We start from the raw sequence: 17,070 nt of genomic DNA on the forward strand, positions 1-17,070 counted from the left end.
TATGCTACACAATACTGATAACAGAGATCGTACTTTTTTGTGAAACAAAACAGGACACAAAACAAGTTCAAAATGGTTCAAATGGCTCTGAGCACTATGGGACTCAACTGCTGTGGTCATTAGTCCCCTAGAACTTAGAACTACTTAAACCTAACTAACCTAAGGACATCACACACATCCATGCCCGAGGCAGGATTCGAACCTGCGACCGTAGCAGTCGCACGGTTCCGGACTGCGCGCCTAGAACCGCGAGACCACCGCGGCCGGCACACAAAACAAGTAAACTATGATTACATAAGATAGTGAAGTTAAAATTATGACTAGAGAAAAGTTTCAATGAAACATTGGTTCATGACGGAAAGACAGCGAAGACTTTCCAAAAATGCGAAGACCGTTAGTGTAATGAGCGACGCAAGTGGCTTCTGGCACGCACAGTCCCCAGGAAACCTCGCCGCCGCTCACTTCTTGCCGACCTGAGGGACGTGGGGAGGCGTGGCACCGTAGGCTCCCACTTCCATGCCTCGTATCGCTTCAAATATCCTCGTGCAAACAACGTTGTCCACCATAATCGTCTGGAAACGAACAGAAATAACTATAGTTTCCAGCAGTGCCACCACAAAAGAAAACCCAGAACAATATACTGAATACGAACAAGTAAATCTCTTCAAAGGTAACGACATTGTTTCCAAATAACCAAAATACGAAAATAGTCATATGTAGATATGAGTTGCCATTTGCTAATACAAGCGGATGATATTATTTATGTTGATGAGCACAAGAAAAATGGTAACTGACATTTGTAAAGCAGAAAAGGTATGTATATCTGACGTCTCCTATCATGCTCCAAGATCGATTTCAACTAAATTTTCTACACAAATAAAAAACTTTATGGGTACCAGCACTGTGGGATTTATAAGCTCCTACCTCAAGTAGGGGCGGAGATACGTGATACATCTGCCTTTTCAGGCCCTGGCATATAGTCTGCCCTGAAGGACAGGTGTGTTGTGTGAAAATATCATCAACCTCCTTTATCGACATTCTTTCAGAGGAACCTAAATGTCAGAGGCACGAAACGGATTTCCAGGTCCCAACACATAGGCATCCCTGCGTGATAGGTTTTGTTTTGGAGTAGTGTCACCTGCTTTCTCAATCCACTTTGCAGGTAGGCTACATGTCAAGAATAAAGACGGTTTTCAGGCATCTGTGCCTCACCTGTGCGTAGGATACACTACATGGGGGGTGCTTTTTTTGTGGTGTTATTGGCTAGCTTTATCGACCTGATTTTTAGGGCATCCTACACATCACCGGCAAAACAGTTTTCAAGCCTCTGATGTGCAAGTTACCCAGCACCATAGGCTGCGAGGAAAGGATACCAAGAGAGGAAGCAGAAAGGTATGAACAGAGAGAGGGAAGCAGCAGAGGATGGACTAAAAGGGAGGGGGCAGGATGGAATGGACAGGGAGGGGCAGGAGAAGAGGGAGAACAGGCAGATAGCAAGAGGGGGAGGAGAAGATGACAGGAACAGGTGGACAGGAGTAGATGGATAGGCAGGGAGGGCAGAAGTGGATGAACAGAATGAAGTGAGAAAGGAGGAGGTCTTGGGAGAAGGGGATAGGAGGAGATGAATAAAGAGGGTAGGGTAGAAGATTGAGATGGAAAGAGAAGCGAGAAGGATGAGATGGAATGACAATGAGGGAAGAGAGGGTGAGAGGAGCAGATGGGCGGAGAGTTGGGGAGGAAGAGATGGAGGAGGCAGAGAGCAGGATGAGGAGGAGATTGGAAGAAATGAGGAAATGAACAAAGGAAGGGAGGAGATGGGTAGATGTCATGAGAAGGAGATCAACCAAGAAGCAAGGAAGACAAGATGTGTTCAATATATGTGTCAAATACGTGTGTGGGTGAAGCCATAGGGAAAAGGCTGGTATATATAATATATATAAAGCTGAGCGTAAGCATATCTGTCTAGATCCCTCAACTGAAGTGGATCATATTTGGCACACAGACTCCTTGTCGTGAGGCAATTCAGATAGGTGGTTTACAGCAGTGTAACTCTAATTTTCTTGGAGATACAGACATGCAATATGTTTTAAGCCACTGACATATAGGCTGCCCTTCATGACAGGTGTGTTGTGTGGGAATAGTATTGACCTTGTATTATAGACTCTTTCTGCAGGGCAGCCTACATGTCAAGGGCACAAAACAATTTTCCAGCCCCAACATGTAGGCTGCCTCGCACAACACATGTATTGTTTTGGAGTATTACCAGCCTGCTTTTGCATCCTCTTTAATGGGAGTACACATGCAGATCGCTATAGCGTGGGGGAATGTCGAGATGGATAGAAGAGGAGATTGATAGAGAGGGGGGCAGGAAGGAATAAATAAAGAGACAGGTGATGAGTATAGAGAGAGGGGGCAAGAGAGAATCTACAGAGAGGGAGGTTTCTACATCTATAATTACATCTGTCCTCTGCAAACCACCATAAGGTGCACGGCAGAGGATATGTCCCATTGTACCAATTATTAGGGTTTCTTCCTGTTTCATCATATATGGAGCCATGCAGTTCTAGGCGCTACAGTCTGGAGCCGAGCGACCGCTACGGTCGCAGGTTCTAATCCTGCCTCGGGCATGGATGTGTGTGATGTCCTTAGGTTAGTTACGTTTAATTAGCTCTACATTCCAGGCGACTGATGACCTCAGAAGTTAAGTCACATAGTGCTCAGAGCCATTTGAACCATTTGAACCATCATGTATGGAGTGCAGAAAGAATGATTGTTTGAATTCCTGTGTGCATGCAGTGATTATTGTAATGTAAACCTCATGATCCCTATGTGAGTGATATGTTGGGGATTATAGTATATTTCTAGAGTAATCATTTAAAGGGAGTTCTTGAAACTTTGTTAACAGACTTCCATGGAACAGTTTATGTCTCTCTTCAAGAATCTTCCAGCTCAGTTTCTTCAATATCTCTGTGACACTGTTCCATGGTTCAAACAGACTTGTGACCATTTGTGCTGCTCTTCTCTGTATACATTCAATATCCCCCGTTATTCCTAGTATGGGTCTAGAACCAGTCACATGAGTGATTTGTAAGCAACCTCGTTTGCAGACTAATTGCATTTCCCCAGTATTCTACCAATAAACATCAGTCTGCCACCTGCTTTACCTATGATTGAACATATCCGATAATTTCCTTTCATATCCATGCAAAGTGTTACACTCAGGTATTTGTATGAGCTGGCCGATTCCAACATTGACACATTGTTATTATAGTCATAGAATGCTAGTTTTTTTTCGTTTGGTGAAGTGCAAAATTTTACATTTCTGAACATTTAGAGCAAATTGCCAATCTCTGCATCACGTTGAAATCTTATCAAGATCTGACTGAATATATATGCAGCTTCTTTCAGTTAGTGGTTTATTACATGTAACTGCAGTATCTGCAACAAGCCTGATTTTACTATTTGTATTCTCAGCAAGGTCCCTGGGCACACTTGAAGTTATTTCTACATCTGGTTTATTACATATAACTGTAGTATCTGCAAGAATCCTGATTTTACTATTTGTATTCTCTGTAAGGTCCCTGGGCACACTCAAAGTTATTTCTACATCTGATGATGACCCTCCAAGATAGCATGCTATGTCCTTCCTACCAAAAAGCCTTCAATCCAATAACAAATTTCACTTGATATCCCATATCATCGTATTTTTGACAATAAGCGTAGGTGCAGTACTGAGTCAAAACTTTAATCTAAAGCTTTCAATATATCATGAGAGAAAAGTGTGAGTTAGGCCTCAGATGATCGATGTTTTGAAATACATTCTGGCTAAAACCGAGGTCATTCTGTTCTAGATACCTCTCTGTGTTTGAGATCAGAGTATGTTCTAAGATTCTACAACAAATTGATGTCAATAATGTTAGTCGGTAGTTCTGTGGATCACGTCTAGATGGATGTGACTTATGCCTTTTCCCAAGAACTGGGCACCGTTTTTCGCTCGAGTGCTCTATGATGTATTGCAGTTAGAAGAGGGGCTCACTCAGCCACAAATTCAGTAGAGAATCTGACAGGGATTCCATCAGAGCCTAGAGATTTGTTCAGTTTTAACGATTTCAGCTGTTTCTCGATGCAGTTGACGCTAATACTTGTTTCAGTGATCTTCGTTTCTCTTCATGTACTGCATTACATTCTCATTATTCTCATATTCTTTCTCTATCTCTCTATCTTGTGAGGTCGGCATGTATACGTGAACTATCGTTGTCGGTGTTTGTTTTTCTGTCGAAGCTGATGAGAACAACCGTATCACTGATCTGTTCACAGTAACACACTCTCTGCGCTACCTTCCTATTCATAACGAATGCTACCCCGTTATACAATTTTCTGCTGCTGTTGATATCACCCTATACTCATCTGACCAGAAACCGTTGTCTTCTTTCTATTTCACTTCACTAACCCCTATTATATCCAGATTCAGCCTTTGCATTTCCCTTTTCAGATTTTCTATTTCCTCTAGCACGTTCAAGTTTCTGGCATTCCATGGCCTGACTTTCCCTACTACACTCAAGCTTCTGGCATTCCATGGCCTGACTCGTAGAAGGTTATCCCTCATTCATTATTCACTCTTTTTTTCTCGTGGTCACCTCCCCCTTGGCCGTCTCCTCCCAGATATCAGAATGGGGGACCAGTCCGCAATCTTTTGCCAGTGGAATCATGACATTTTTTGAGTTACAGGCCACATGCCCTGTGCGCATACATCATGCGTCTTTAATGCAGTGGTTTCCATGGCTGATCATTGCTGATTGTTCCGCCTTTAAGGGCAGATAGAGAGAGGCAGACAGAGAGAGAGGGGAGAAGGACATACAGAGGGGAGGATGAGATGAACAGTGAGCGGGGGAAGAGGAGAGAGACAGAAAGACAAAAGAGAAAAGAGATGGGCTGAAAGATGAGAGGAAATGGACAGAGACTTGGCGAGGAGGTGGTGAACAAAGAGGTGACAGGAGAAAATGGTCCAAGGGATGATGAAATATGAACTCTGGTTTTTGAACTGAAATAACATGATGTAATAAGTTTCCTTTAATTTACGTCTATGCTCACAAACTTTTTGTTGACAGGTGACCTGGTTCGGTCTTTAATGACCATCATCAGATCTGTTTCACAAAGACCGAAACCGGTAATCTGTTAACAAAAAGTTTGTGACTATAGACATAAATTAAAGGAAACTTATTACATATACGGGTCACTGTTTTTACACGACGATGTTTCAGCTTGTGATAACATGGTGTGGTATGATATGTGCCTTGGCCATTTTGAACTCATGACTTTTTAAACTGAAGTAACACAGTGCTGTTTGATATACATGTGCATTATATGTGACATACACATATGTAGGCAAACCTGCATTGAAAAGACCAGTATATATATAAGTACATATACATAGCAGACTGCAAATTTGGATATATGTCCAGGTTCTCCTCCAAAATCCGTCATCAGTTTCAACCAAATTTAGCACAGAGACAGCAAACTTGACATGTATCAACACTATGGTGTTTATGACTTCTTAGCTCCAGTAGGAGTGGAGATACAGGCACACACGCGGTTTTTCAGCCTCTGCCATATGGGTTGCCGACCATGACAGGTACGTTGTGACAGTAGTGTTGACCTGCTTTATCGACCTGTTTTGCAGGAGCTATATGTGCAGTTGGGCATGGCAAGGGGAAATTTGAGATGGATGGAGAGGGGTAGATAGGGAGAGAGGGGGTAGGAGGCCATGAACCAAAAACTAGGGGGGAGGACACAGACAGAGGGAGGAGAAAGAGGAGAGGGAGAGAGAGTGGGAGGTGAGAGATGGATAGGGAGAGAGGAGAGTAGGAGAGATACAGGGAGAGGCAGAAGGAGTAAATGAATAGGGTCAGGTGGGAAGAAGAATGTGTAAGGAGGGGAAGGCAGGAAGAAACTGAGGCAGGAGAGGATGGGGGAGAGAGGGGACAGGAGGAAGCGAGCAGAGATGGGGAGAAGGAGATAGGCAGGGAGGTGGCAAGGAAGAGGCAGTCAATTGGAGGGGGGCAGAAAGAGATGACTAGGGATTTGGGAGGGAGGAGATGGTCAGGGAGAGAGACAGAGAGAAGGAGATATACAGAGTGAGGGGAAGAGAAGATGGATCAAGAGCGGGAGGAGGAGGTAATGTGTGTAATATGTATACAGTTCAAGGTTTGCATTGGATAATGCTCACTGCTTTGATTATTTTCACATTAGGATCTACAGTTATGAGAGTCAGACTACTGCATTTCGATGCCTGTTCATACAGGTCATTGCAGAACCACATTACATGTACTGAATCAAATTGGTGATTAAAGATGGTGGAAGAAAACTTTCACTTTGTTACTCCAATAGCCCTCGTACTGAACTTAGAATATTGGTGTAACTCGGAAGGATTCATTTTTGCAAAGCAATCATTTCATTTGACCATTTGCAGTCACTGTAGACAGCATAGTTAAACACTTCTTTGCCTCTTCGCCCACAAACTTGAAGCTCTGATAGCAGGAAGATACAAAACCACTGAAAAAAAGTTTTACACTTTTTGTATATTTGCAAAAGTATGTGTGCTTAGATTTAAAGGAGGCAGGAAAATAAAGAATAATCTAATGGATTCGAAAAGCTGCAACAGAGATATAGGTAGTATATAAGTCTGGTAGCTGCGGGGAAGGGATAATTTATTATTCCAGTGAAAGTCAGGAATTTCTTAGAGCCTGCTCTCCCTCCTCTCCTTAATTCTTCTCCCTACTGGACCCTATTCATCTACTCCTTCTACCTCCCTGTCTGTTTCATAATTTCCTCGCTCCCTATGCATCTCGTCTTCCTGCTCTCCAACCCCTCTCCTGCCTCCCACTCTCTCCTCATTCTCCTCCCTCTGTCTGTCCCCTCCCCATCAACCTTTGTACTTGCCTTTTACAAGCTATATATCTGAGCCGTATCTGCTGTTCTTAGTTGAGACAGATCTGCACTTCACTCACCATCTTGAGCTCTTCTGTAGTGAACTCGAACACGTAGGTGACGAGTTTGTGCCCCCTCTCCACCCAGGTAAGAGTGTTGCCCTCCAGCGTACAGGTACGGATGACTCGCCGGCCGTCCTCGGTCTTCACCCACTTCTCTTCACCCAGCCGGAACGAGTTGGACGTCGTGAAGATTCCAGTCGCCGATATCATCGTGTACTTGTTTCCAGCCCTCATCAGGATCATGGCAGGACGCACACTGTTGCCAATCTTCCGCGACAAGAAGCCAATGCCTGAAAGAGAATGGTATCGTCGCATCGTACACACAACAAAGCATATATTTCACCATTTTAATCGAACAGTTCCAAGTTCCAATACGATCATACAATAAGATAAAGCATTTAGAACAACACGAAACAGTCTTAAGAAGTTGCCAAATACTGATGAAAGAGAGGGGTCACCTGGAAGAAGGAATCATCAAGAGTTCGAGACGATCCTGATATCAACGCACATCCTGTCTACAGATGAGCTTGGAGTCTCTGATAAACATGTTACTTCAAAAAATGGTTCAAATGGGTCTGAGCACTATGGGACTTAACATCTGTGGTCATCAGTCCCCTAGAACTTAGAACTACTTAAACCTAACCTACCTAAGGACATCACACACATCCATGCCCGAGACAGGATTCGAACCTGCGACCGTAGCAGTCGCATGGTTCCGGACTGCTCGCCTAGAACCGCTAGACCACCCCGGCCGGCAAAACATGTTACTCTTGGATTTAAAATTCCAACCATATAAAATGCTGGTGGCTCAGCATACCAAAGACAGGGACTTCAGACAATGAAAGCTCTTTGTTGTTTGTATGCAATTGATCTTCGAAGGTGACCCAAATGCAATAATATTTATGGTCTATGATGCGTATTTTCCCTTAAATGATCAGTTATCAGCTATTGTTTTTGGGCCATTGAAAGCCTTTTCTGCTTCGTGAAACGTCTCTTCATTCCTCACATGTGACTGCTTGGATCGACGGTGTAACTGGGCCTTTTTTGTTTCATGAATCTGGCTTAACAGTAACAGTGAACGCCGCATGTAACATAAATTTGCAGAACGCGTTCTTTCTGCGAGAATCATGGAGACGACGGATAAACACGAGGGGTTTCATTTTTGACAAGGTGCTGCAACATCTCACCGTGCAGAAGTATCCGTTCCAGTTGTGAGGAACATCTCCGCTCAACGCCTCATTTATCGTGCAGGTGACGTGCTGTGGCCACCAAATCGCCAAACTTGACCGCTCTTGATTTTTCCTTGTGGTATATTTCAAGGAGTGTGTGTCCTAGTAGAAAGCGTCAGTAGCTCTTTAGGACTGTTTGCAGTCGATGCAGTTCCCTATAACAAAGTAGCAACGCCATAAGGCAGCATCGATGTTGGCAGAATGACCTCTAGTGGACTAATGAACGTACAGGCTCTAGCAGATGACACAATGAATGTGAATAAGCCTAAAATGTTGCGTATTCATAGGAAAATAAATCCCTACTGTGCAACTACAATATTTTTGACAAATCGCTGCAAACAGTATCTGCTGTAAAATGTCTAGGAGCAACTATTCACAGCCACCTTAGGTGGAATGACCACCTAAAAAGATCGTTGAGAAAGCAGACGCGTGTTTAAGATTCATAGGAAAGTGTAACTCATCCACGAAGGAAGTGTTTTATAAAGCGCTTGTTCGCTCGATTCTTGAGCATTGTACATCAGTCTGGAATACTTACGAAGTAGGTCTCGAAGAACAAATAGAGTGGATCCAAAGAAGAGCGGCGCAGTTTATCACGGAATCGTTAAGTCGGTGCGAGAGCGTCACAGGGATGCTCAACGAACTCCGGTGGCGTATGTTACAAGGTAGGTGTTGTGCATCACGGAGAGGTTTGCTATTGAAATTTCGAGAGAACGCTTGCCGGGAGGAGTCGGACGATATGTTACTTCCATCCAGGTACTTCTCTCGAAATGACCACTAAGAGAAAATTCGAAAAAAAAATTAGAGCTAGTGCAGAGAGTTACCGACAGTAATTCTTCCCATGCGCCATTAGCGAGTGGAACAGGGTAATGGAGTTCAGTTAGTGGTACCAAAAGTATCCTCTTCCACACACTGTTAGGTGGTTTGCGGAGTATGAGGTAGATCTACTTATATGTTAAACTGCAAAGCTGTCATTGCAGAAGAATATTGTTTTATTGAGAACGATTGTTATCCCGAAATAAGAGCAAATGCTGACATGCGCGTGATCGCCTGTGGTGACAAAATGTACATACTATATACAAGTGGACGATTTATCAGATACAATCAGCAGCCCTATGAGACTCTTCGCTGACGATGCTGTTGCGTTGAGCAAAGTATCGTCGTTGGACGATCGCATGGAACTGCAGAAAAACTTGGACAATGGCAGCTCTCTTTAAATGTGCGTAGATGTAAGGTAGTTTCTACAACCAAGGGAAAAAATCTGGTAGTTTCCAATTACAATCCTCGTGGTGTACAGCACTAGTACATAATATCGTATACCTGCACTAAGAAGAGATATGAAATGCAACGAACACGTACAATTACAATTTGAGAAAGAGAATGGAAGACTTGTATTTGCTGGATGGGTTCTGGCGAAATAGAGCGTGTGTATGTAAATGTAGTCGCCCAAAAGGCTCCAGTGCAACCGATTCTAAAGAACTGTTCTGTATTTGGAATACTTGTCTGGTATGTATGGAAACAGACGTCGAAAGTATTCATAGATGCGCTGCAACGATCATAATGAGCCTCTGTCGCCTGTACGGAAGTGTAACAGAGATATTGGCGGAACCTGAATGAGAGTCAGTGGAAGACAGGAGGCGAAGTTCTTTAGAAAGCCTGTTGCACAAATTTAGACAATATGTGTTCGCCTGATTTTGCGATCATTCTACTGACACTGTTGTATATTGCGTCCAGAGATCATAAGAGGGATTAGGGTGCGTACAGAGGCATACAGAAAGTCATGTTTCCCATCGTACAATACGCGGAGAGAAAAAAAATCGTTTTTCTGTCCTTTCCATTCTCCAAATTTACCCAACAGTGTTTCGAGAGAACTGTAGAAGGGCCTGCAAAGTGTATTCGTAGACGTAATCTATCATGAATATTTCATTCTTTGAATTAATGTACATGTTATTTTAAATTATCGTCATTGGAGCGACATGACTGGGAGAGTGGGTAATGTGGCACTAGATAACACTATGGGGAATAATCGAGAATATTACTCGTATAAATAACAACGGGAAAATCCTGCGAGATTTTGCATACTTCAGTAACTTAAGCATCATTAATACATATTTAAGGCAAACATAAACATACATAATAACCCAAGAAGAGAGAGGGTGGCAATTAGTAATAAAGTTCTTTCTGGTCAATCAGAAACAGCCTTAATGTTTGCGGATGGAACAGTATACAGAATATCACAACAAAACACAGATCTACATACATCAAAAATTTTGTTGAATCATCCCGATATGTCTTGCTATATGTTTTGCTATTGTGACTGTTCTTGTATCAATCAGACGGTCACCCCTGGCGTTGTTTGTAAATATACAGCACACACAGTAACTACGAGCGCTACCTGCGGTTGGAACGTTGAACTCGAATGGATTGTAGCTATTTCAGTTGAAGGTGAAGCAGCAGTATGGACGCGTTAGGGACGTCTGTGGAACAGCAGAATGGACTTCCATCATGACACGATGGACGATCGCGAGCAGTGATTAGGTCCACGTCATCACGTTATGCACAGAATGCTTGACAACCGGCAAAGATATTCGACGTCTGCACTGGAGTTTAGGTGATGAGGTACACGCACGGGAAAGATTTCAGTTAACAAATACTGTTGAGGACTTACGCCGCATAGGTCGCCCACGTACAAGTGCACAGGATAATCGACTGTTCTGTCATACAGAGATCGCGGTGCCACGCCAAAGTCAGCAACGTGAATCGACAGCACAGTCAATAGCGAGGCCTCGCTGCAATCCGCAGCGTCGTGTAGGAGGCGCTCCAGAAGACCACGACTACCTCTGACAAGGGAAACTCCCTATCGAAACTCTCTCATATTTAGTAATAAGAGGTCCCAGTGGATAGCCCGTCAAAAATTGATCACAGATCAAGCATGAAAACAGGAAGAAGGTGTACTGAACTGTGAAAAAAAATCAAAATCGAAACAGTGAACTGTCCAAGCTTAACAAGTGCAACGCTAAGTGAAAAACAGAAGTGACGACGTCGGGGTTACGTAGCCACGGTGTTGGACTGCCAAGCGGGTGAGCCGTGTTCGAAGCTCCCTCGTGCCCTTATTTTATTTGTTTTTTGCTGTTCGCTGTATTCAGGTCTGTGCCTGTGTCGTGGTGTAACGTCCGTTTGCAACAGAGAGGTGTAAGGAACGGACCTATAATGAAAATTGATTCTGCACATCTAGTCTGTTAGCAATAGAAAGGAAGTGGCTTATTAATGGACACCGCTAACGTTTGATGACAGGGCGGTAAGTCAACCTAATCTTCCACCGGTAAACACGTTCTTCTGTGTCATACGCGGCATTAGCTACAGTAGGTGTGCCATATGATCGGCCCTAATTTGTGCGCCTAGTGAGTGACTGAGATATGCCTCCTTGCCCGATTTAGGTGTTCGTTTGAATGTGAATCTGATCACTCCCATGGAAACGATGAAAACATAATGGTTTGTCACACAAGCTGCAACAAATTAACGGAACAGTTTAAAAGTCACACAGTTTCTCTGCGCTCTGTCAGAACATATGATTTTTAAGGTTTTTGAAGATGCGTCCAGTTTTGGAAATTTTGTCTCTTGAATTTCTTTGTTGCAAAATACACTACAGGCCATTAAAATTGATATACCACGAAGATGACGTGCTAAAGACGCGAAATTTAACCGACAGGAAAAAGATGCTGTGATATGCAAATGATTAGCTTTTCAGAGCATTCACACAAGGTTGGTGCCGGTGACGACACCTACAACGTGCTGACATGAGGAAAGTTTTCAACCGATTTCTCATACACAAACAGCAGTTGACCGGCGTTGCCTTGTGAAACGTTGTTGTGATGCCTCGTGTAAGGAGGAGAAATGCGTACCATCACGTTTCAGACTTTTATAAAGGTCGGCTTGCAGCCTATCGCGATTGCGGTTTATCGCATCGCGACATTGCGTTGGCCGAGATCCAATGACTGTTAGCAGAATATGGAATCGGTGAGTTCAGGAGGTTAATGCGGAACGCCGTGCAGTTGAGATGACAGGCATCTTATCAGCATGGCTGTAACGGATCGAGCAGCCACGTCTCGATCCCTTTGTCAACAGATGGGGACGTTTGCAAGACAACAACCATCTGTACGAACAGTTCGACGACGTTTGCAGCAGCATGGACTATCAGCTCGGAGAGCATGGCTGGCGGTTACCCTTGACGCTGCATCACGGACAAGAGCGCCTGCTATGGTGTAATGAACAACGAACCTCGGTGCACAAATGGCAAAACGTCATTTTTTGGATGAATCCAGGTTCTGTTTACAGCATCATGATGCTCACATCCGTGTTTGGCGACATCGCGGTGAATGCGTATTGGAAGCTTGTATTCCTCATCGCCATACTGGCGTATCATCCGACGTGATGGTATGTGGTGCCATTGGTTACACGTCTCGGTCACCTCTCGTTCGCACTGACGGCACTTTGGACAGTGGACGTTACATTTCAGATGTGTTACGGCCCGGGGCTCTACCCTGCGAAACCCTACATTTCAGCAGGAGCCGGCCGGTTTGGCTGAGCGGCTCTAGGCGCTTCAGTCTGGAACCGCGCGACCGCTACGGTTGCAGGTTCGAATCCTGCCAGGGCATGGCTGTGTGTGATGCCGTTAGGTTACTTAGGTTTAAGGAGTTCTGAGTTCTAGGGGACTGATGACCTCAGATCTTAAGTCCCATAGTGCTCAGAGTCATTTGAACCAACCAGCAGGATAATGTACGACTGCATGTTGCAGATCCTGTGCGGGCCTTTCTGGATTCAGAAAATTTTCGACTGCTGCCCTGACCAGCGGTGAACGCACATTGGAAGCGTGTGTTCATCTTCTCCATACTGGCATATCATCCGGCGTGATGGTATGGGGTGCCATTGGCTACACGTCTCGGTCACCTCTTGTTCGCATTGACGGCACTTTCAACAGTGGACGTTACATTTAAGACGTGTTAGGACCCGTGGCTCTACCCCTCATTCGATCCCTGCGAAACCCTACATTTCAGCAGGATAATGCACGACCGCATGTTGCAGGTCTTGTACGGGCCTTTCTGGATACAGAAAATGTTCGAATGCTGCCCTGGCCAGCACATTCTCCAGATCTCTCACCAATTGAAAACGTCTGGTCAATGGTGGCCGAGCAAGTGGCTCGTCACAATACGCCAGTCACTACTCTTGATTAACTGTGGTATCGTGTTGAAGCTGCATGGGCAGCTGTACCTGCACACGCCATCCAGGCTGTGTTTGACTCGATGCCCAGGAGTATCAAGGCAGTTATTACGGCCAGAGGTGGTTGTTGTGGGTACTGATTTCTCAGGATCTATGCACCCGAATTGCGTGAAAATGTAATAACATGTCAGTTCTAGTATAATATATTTGTCCAATGAATACCCGTTTATCATCTACATTTCTTCTTGGTGTACCAATTTGAATGGCCCGTAACATAGTTCACATCCGTTTATTTGTTGTTTTCATTTCTTTGAGACAACTACGTGGTATCTCGCCTGCTCTCACTCTTCATCACATTTACTTGCGACGGTAATGTATTTTTTACCATATGAATCATATTCTATAACCAATGTATAGTACGACAACTGCCAAAACTACAGAAGTAAACAAACATTTCTATGACCGTAAGAACTTTCAGAGAGTTGCGAAAAAAAAGAGAAGAACAGTGACACGAGGGGGTGTGCAACTGGCTCGCCCGCTCTGCGGTCCAGGACCACTTAACCACGACGCCACAGCTGTTACGGCTCCACTCAATGTTGTTGAATTTCGACCGTTCATAGTTTTTATTTTGCTTTTTTTCACAGTTCAGTACAGCTTCTTCCAGTTCTCATGCTTGATCTGTGTACAGTTTTTGACGGGCTGTCCACTGGGCCATCTTACCACTAAATCTGAGGAAGATGCGATGGGGAGGTTCCCTTGTCAGTAACGGCAGCCCTCGCACTCAAGCCAAAGTAGTGTCGAGCATGCAAGAGCCGAGGCCCAATTCGTGACTCATCTCAAGGAGTGTTTATAGAAGAGGACCAACATGACAGTTTAAGCTTCTGACGGACTTGTTCATTGAATTGTGGAATACTTTACTGAAGGAGAACAGTTTGTTAATCCATGCATGAAGTGGTGCTCTAACTGTCAATAGCAGTAATAAAGTGAATTAAAATTTCGTGTGTTCCAGTTCAATGTGTCACCTCACCAAGCAATCAAAGAACTCACAGTTGTGGCAGAATAACTGTAGTTTTTTCTGGCCACAACATCGATATCTACGAGTTTTGAATCAAAAGGACGGCAGGCTGAGTGCTCCTGAATTCTGCGTTCTAAGAAGCTATTTGTTTCGCATCATATTATCAGGATACGATTGCACGATGCGAATCTCCATTCCCGACGACTGTGGTAACAACCACCTCCTACACAGGGATTCCATTCACTCTGTTACGAATGGTCAGCAAATCATGCAGAATGGACACCCCGGATTTGGCATCGGCTGTTGTTTACAGACGAAATTCATATCTGTTTCCCGATTATAGCAGGCAACGTGTTTGGTGACAACACAATAATATGTAACACCTGCAGCACTGTGTCATACATGAGCAACAAGGTGGTGGTGGAGTGATGTTCTGGTTAGCGTTACATGGGGCCACCGCACGCCTCGTGGTTGTTGAGGGCAATCTCACTGTTCTTATGGCAAACGGACGGGACTCTGCCATGAATAGTGGAGCTGTAACGCCAACATTTTGGTTAGAATGTCACACTGATGAATAATAACTCGAGTGCTAATAGTGCTCTTCCCGTGTACGCTTTCCTTCAGACCGCTAACATTTCAAGTCTGGAGTGGCTTTTGGGACCGATTGAAACGAGCTGTTATTGGACGTCGACAACGATACATACTCCGCGTGACTTACGCAGAATCGCCGTTGAAGAGGGGAAAAGTTGGACCAAGAATGGCTTCATTATCTCATCGGTTCTGTGCCACGATCGATTCAAGCCTGGGTTCCACCTCACATTGACGTAGCTCAGGACTGTTGTGGAAAACCTCACATGGAAAACAGACGATTTTGTAGTTTTTATACGGTCACCTTTCAAACGAATATATACGATTGTCTTAGAGGCATTCTTTTTTTTGCGTGTGGCATGAATCTCGAAACAAAGGAGAGATGCAAAACTTTTGTTGACTTGGACGTATGTGCTAATGACAACAGTAGATATGAAAGCTAGATGGATAAGAAATAAGGCACAAGTAGCAGTGAAAACCCACCTCGTTAAAGAAACCTCCGTCAGAAAATTATACGACCGCCGACAAAATAAGTATGATGACGAAATAAAAGAGAGTAAAGAATTACAACAACAACTGGGCATCATGAAAACTATAATAGCGTAAGAAACCTTAGAAGCTGTTGGATACAGCTGTCGAAAAAAGAAAACAAACAAATTAAAGCGTTCGTATGATACTGGAGAGAGAAAGATTAAAGAGAAAATATAAGATAGATAACTTTGCTAAAATCGCACCTCGATATAATTACTTTTCCTGGGTATTCTGTCTTAGCTGTCTAGCTCTGTATACAGGAATAACTTGGTTACTGCGTCACCAATGACCTCGAAACAGACATTTAATTTATGCGAATAGATTTGCAAGGATAAACCAATAAAAAGTCAAAAAGCAAAAATCTGTTATTTCAAAACATCTGTGCAAGCAATTGGTTCTGCTCTCACAGAAAAACAACAAATTTCGCTATTTACCGATTGCTTTCATGTATTCGTTGAAGTTTTCACTCTTCACTAACTTGTATCTGCGACCCAGACATTCCTCCAGAGACATCGCTGTTATGGTATATACACTTTGAAAACGAGCTGCTTAAGTCCACGGTGTACAAACACAACGCTGCAGTGACTGAATACTGATACTTGAGGACGCTGCTCCTGCAACTTTTTTATGGGCGAGCTTCGTGTTGGAACAGTGGAGATAATTCCCGCGATAGCGTGCACAGGAAGCGATCTGATATGCTGAATGATAGCATGTGAATTTTATCGTCGTAAGAGACGTTATCAGTTCGGCGAAACGGTTTGACGCCAAACACCTTCATGAGATATTACTTGCGTGGCCAGTATACATGTCGTTCATTCATATTTACTTTTCAGTGGCGTACTATCGAAGCGACGTTTGGACGTCAGCATCTTTCCCACTAAATGAGAATGCGTATAATATGGCCAATAATTACGTTGGGTATACTTCCCATCGAGGCTGAGGCGACCTCTCTGACTGCAGCGAGGTTTTATCTATCCCAGGCAGGCGGTGGAAGGAGGAGAGTAATTCGGGTAAGCAAAAAGTGTGCGTCTCGATGCATTCATGGTCAACGTAGACAACTTGTTTACTTGGTTCTAGACGGAAGACGTGGTGAATGTCTTACTGGATGCCGTCATTCTGTGTATTGGTTGCGAGCATACTGAGTACTGAACCTGACAGGACGTGCAGAAATGTCTACCTTAACGGTGGGGATACATTTTAAAGAAATATGCAGAACCATTGGGTCTCATAAAGAATGAAAAGGTGAAAATGATTGTGCCACAGATACATTACATAAAACAGATTTTTAAAAATGTCACAGATCAACAAATTGCAGTTGTGTGTTGCATGGAACAATTGCATTTCACGATCAAACATCTCATAAGAACAAATTATTATACGGAAACATGATAATTATTCAAACCAGCATTAGTTCAAAATTATGAAACCACTCTTAAAACAATCATCGATCGAACAACATAGAAGTTGACCAAATTAAAAATCGAATGAACCCAATAAACAGTTA

The 17,070-nt window shown here is 43.7% G+C and overlaps 1 protein-coding gene across 1 annotated transcript; it reads right to left on the reverse strand.

Annotated features, from left to right (window-relative positions):
• Positions 1-268: 268 nt before the first annotated feature.
• On the reverse strand, positions 269-16,178 carry LOC126284720 (probable fatty acid-binding protein). The gene is made up of 3 exons (XM_049983855.1): positions 16,001-16,178; positions 7,008-7,279; positions 269-572 (listed from the first exon to the last, which is right to left on the reverse strand). The coding sequence occupies exons 1-3, from the start codon at positions 16,077-16,079 to the stop codon at positions 459-461; spliced, it is 465 nt and encodes a 154-aa protein (XP_049839812.1). The 5' UTR covers positions 16,080-16,178; the 3' UTR covers positions 269-458.
• Between the last annotated feature and the right edge of the window lie 892 nt (positions 16,179-17,070).

This window comes from Schistocerca gregaria, chromosome 8 (genome assembly GCF_023897955.1).
Source record: "Schistocerca gregaria isolate iqSchGreg1 chromosome 8, iqSchGreg1.2, whole genome shotgun sequence".
Classification (NCBI taxonomy): domain Eukaryota; kingdom Metazoa; phylum Arthropoda; class Insecta; order Orthoptera; family Acrididae; genus Schistocerca; species Schistocerca gregaria.

Bases quoted from the DNA above. Each gene is read 5' to 3' on its own strand.
- LOC126284720 (XM_049983855.1), bottom strand. From the start codon at position 16,079: ATGTCTCTGGAGGAATGTCTGGGTCGCAGATACAAGTTAGTGAAGAGT. The intron at 7,280-16,000 runs GTAAATAGCGAA...ATTCTCTTTCAG, and splicing joins CGAATACATGAAAGCAATCG to GCATTGGCTTCTTGTCGCGG. The intron at 573-7,007 runs GTGAGTGAAGTG...GTTCGTTTCCAG, and splicing joins CTACAGAAGAGCTCAAGATG to ACGATTATGGTGGACAACGT.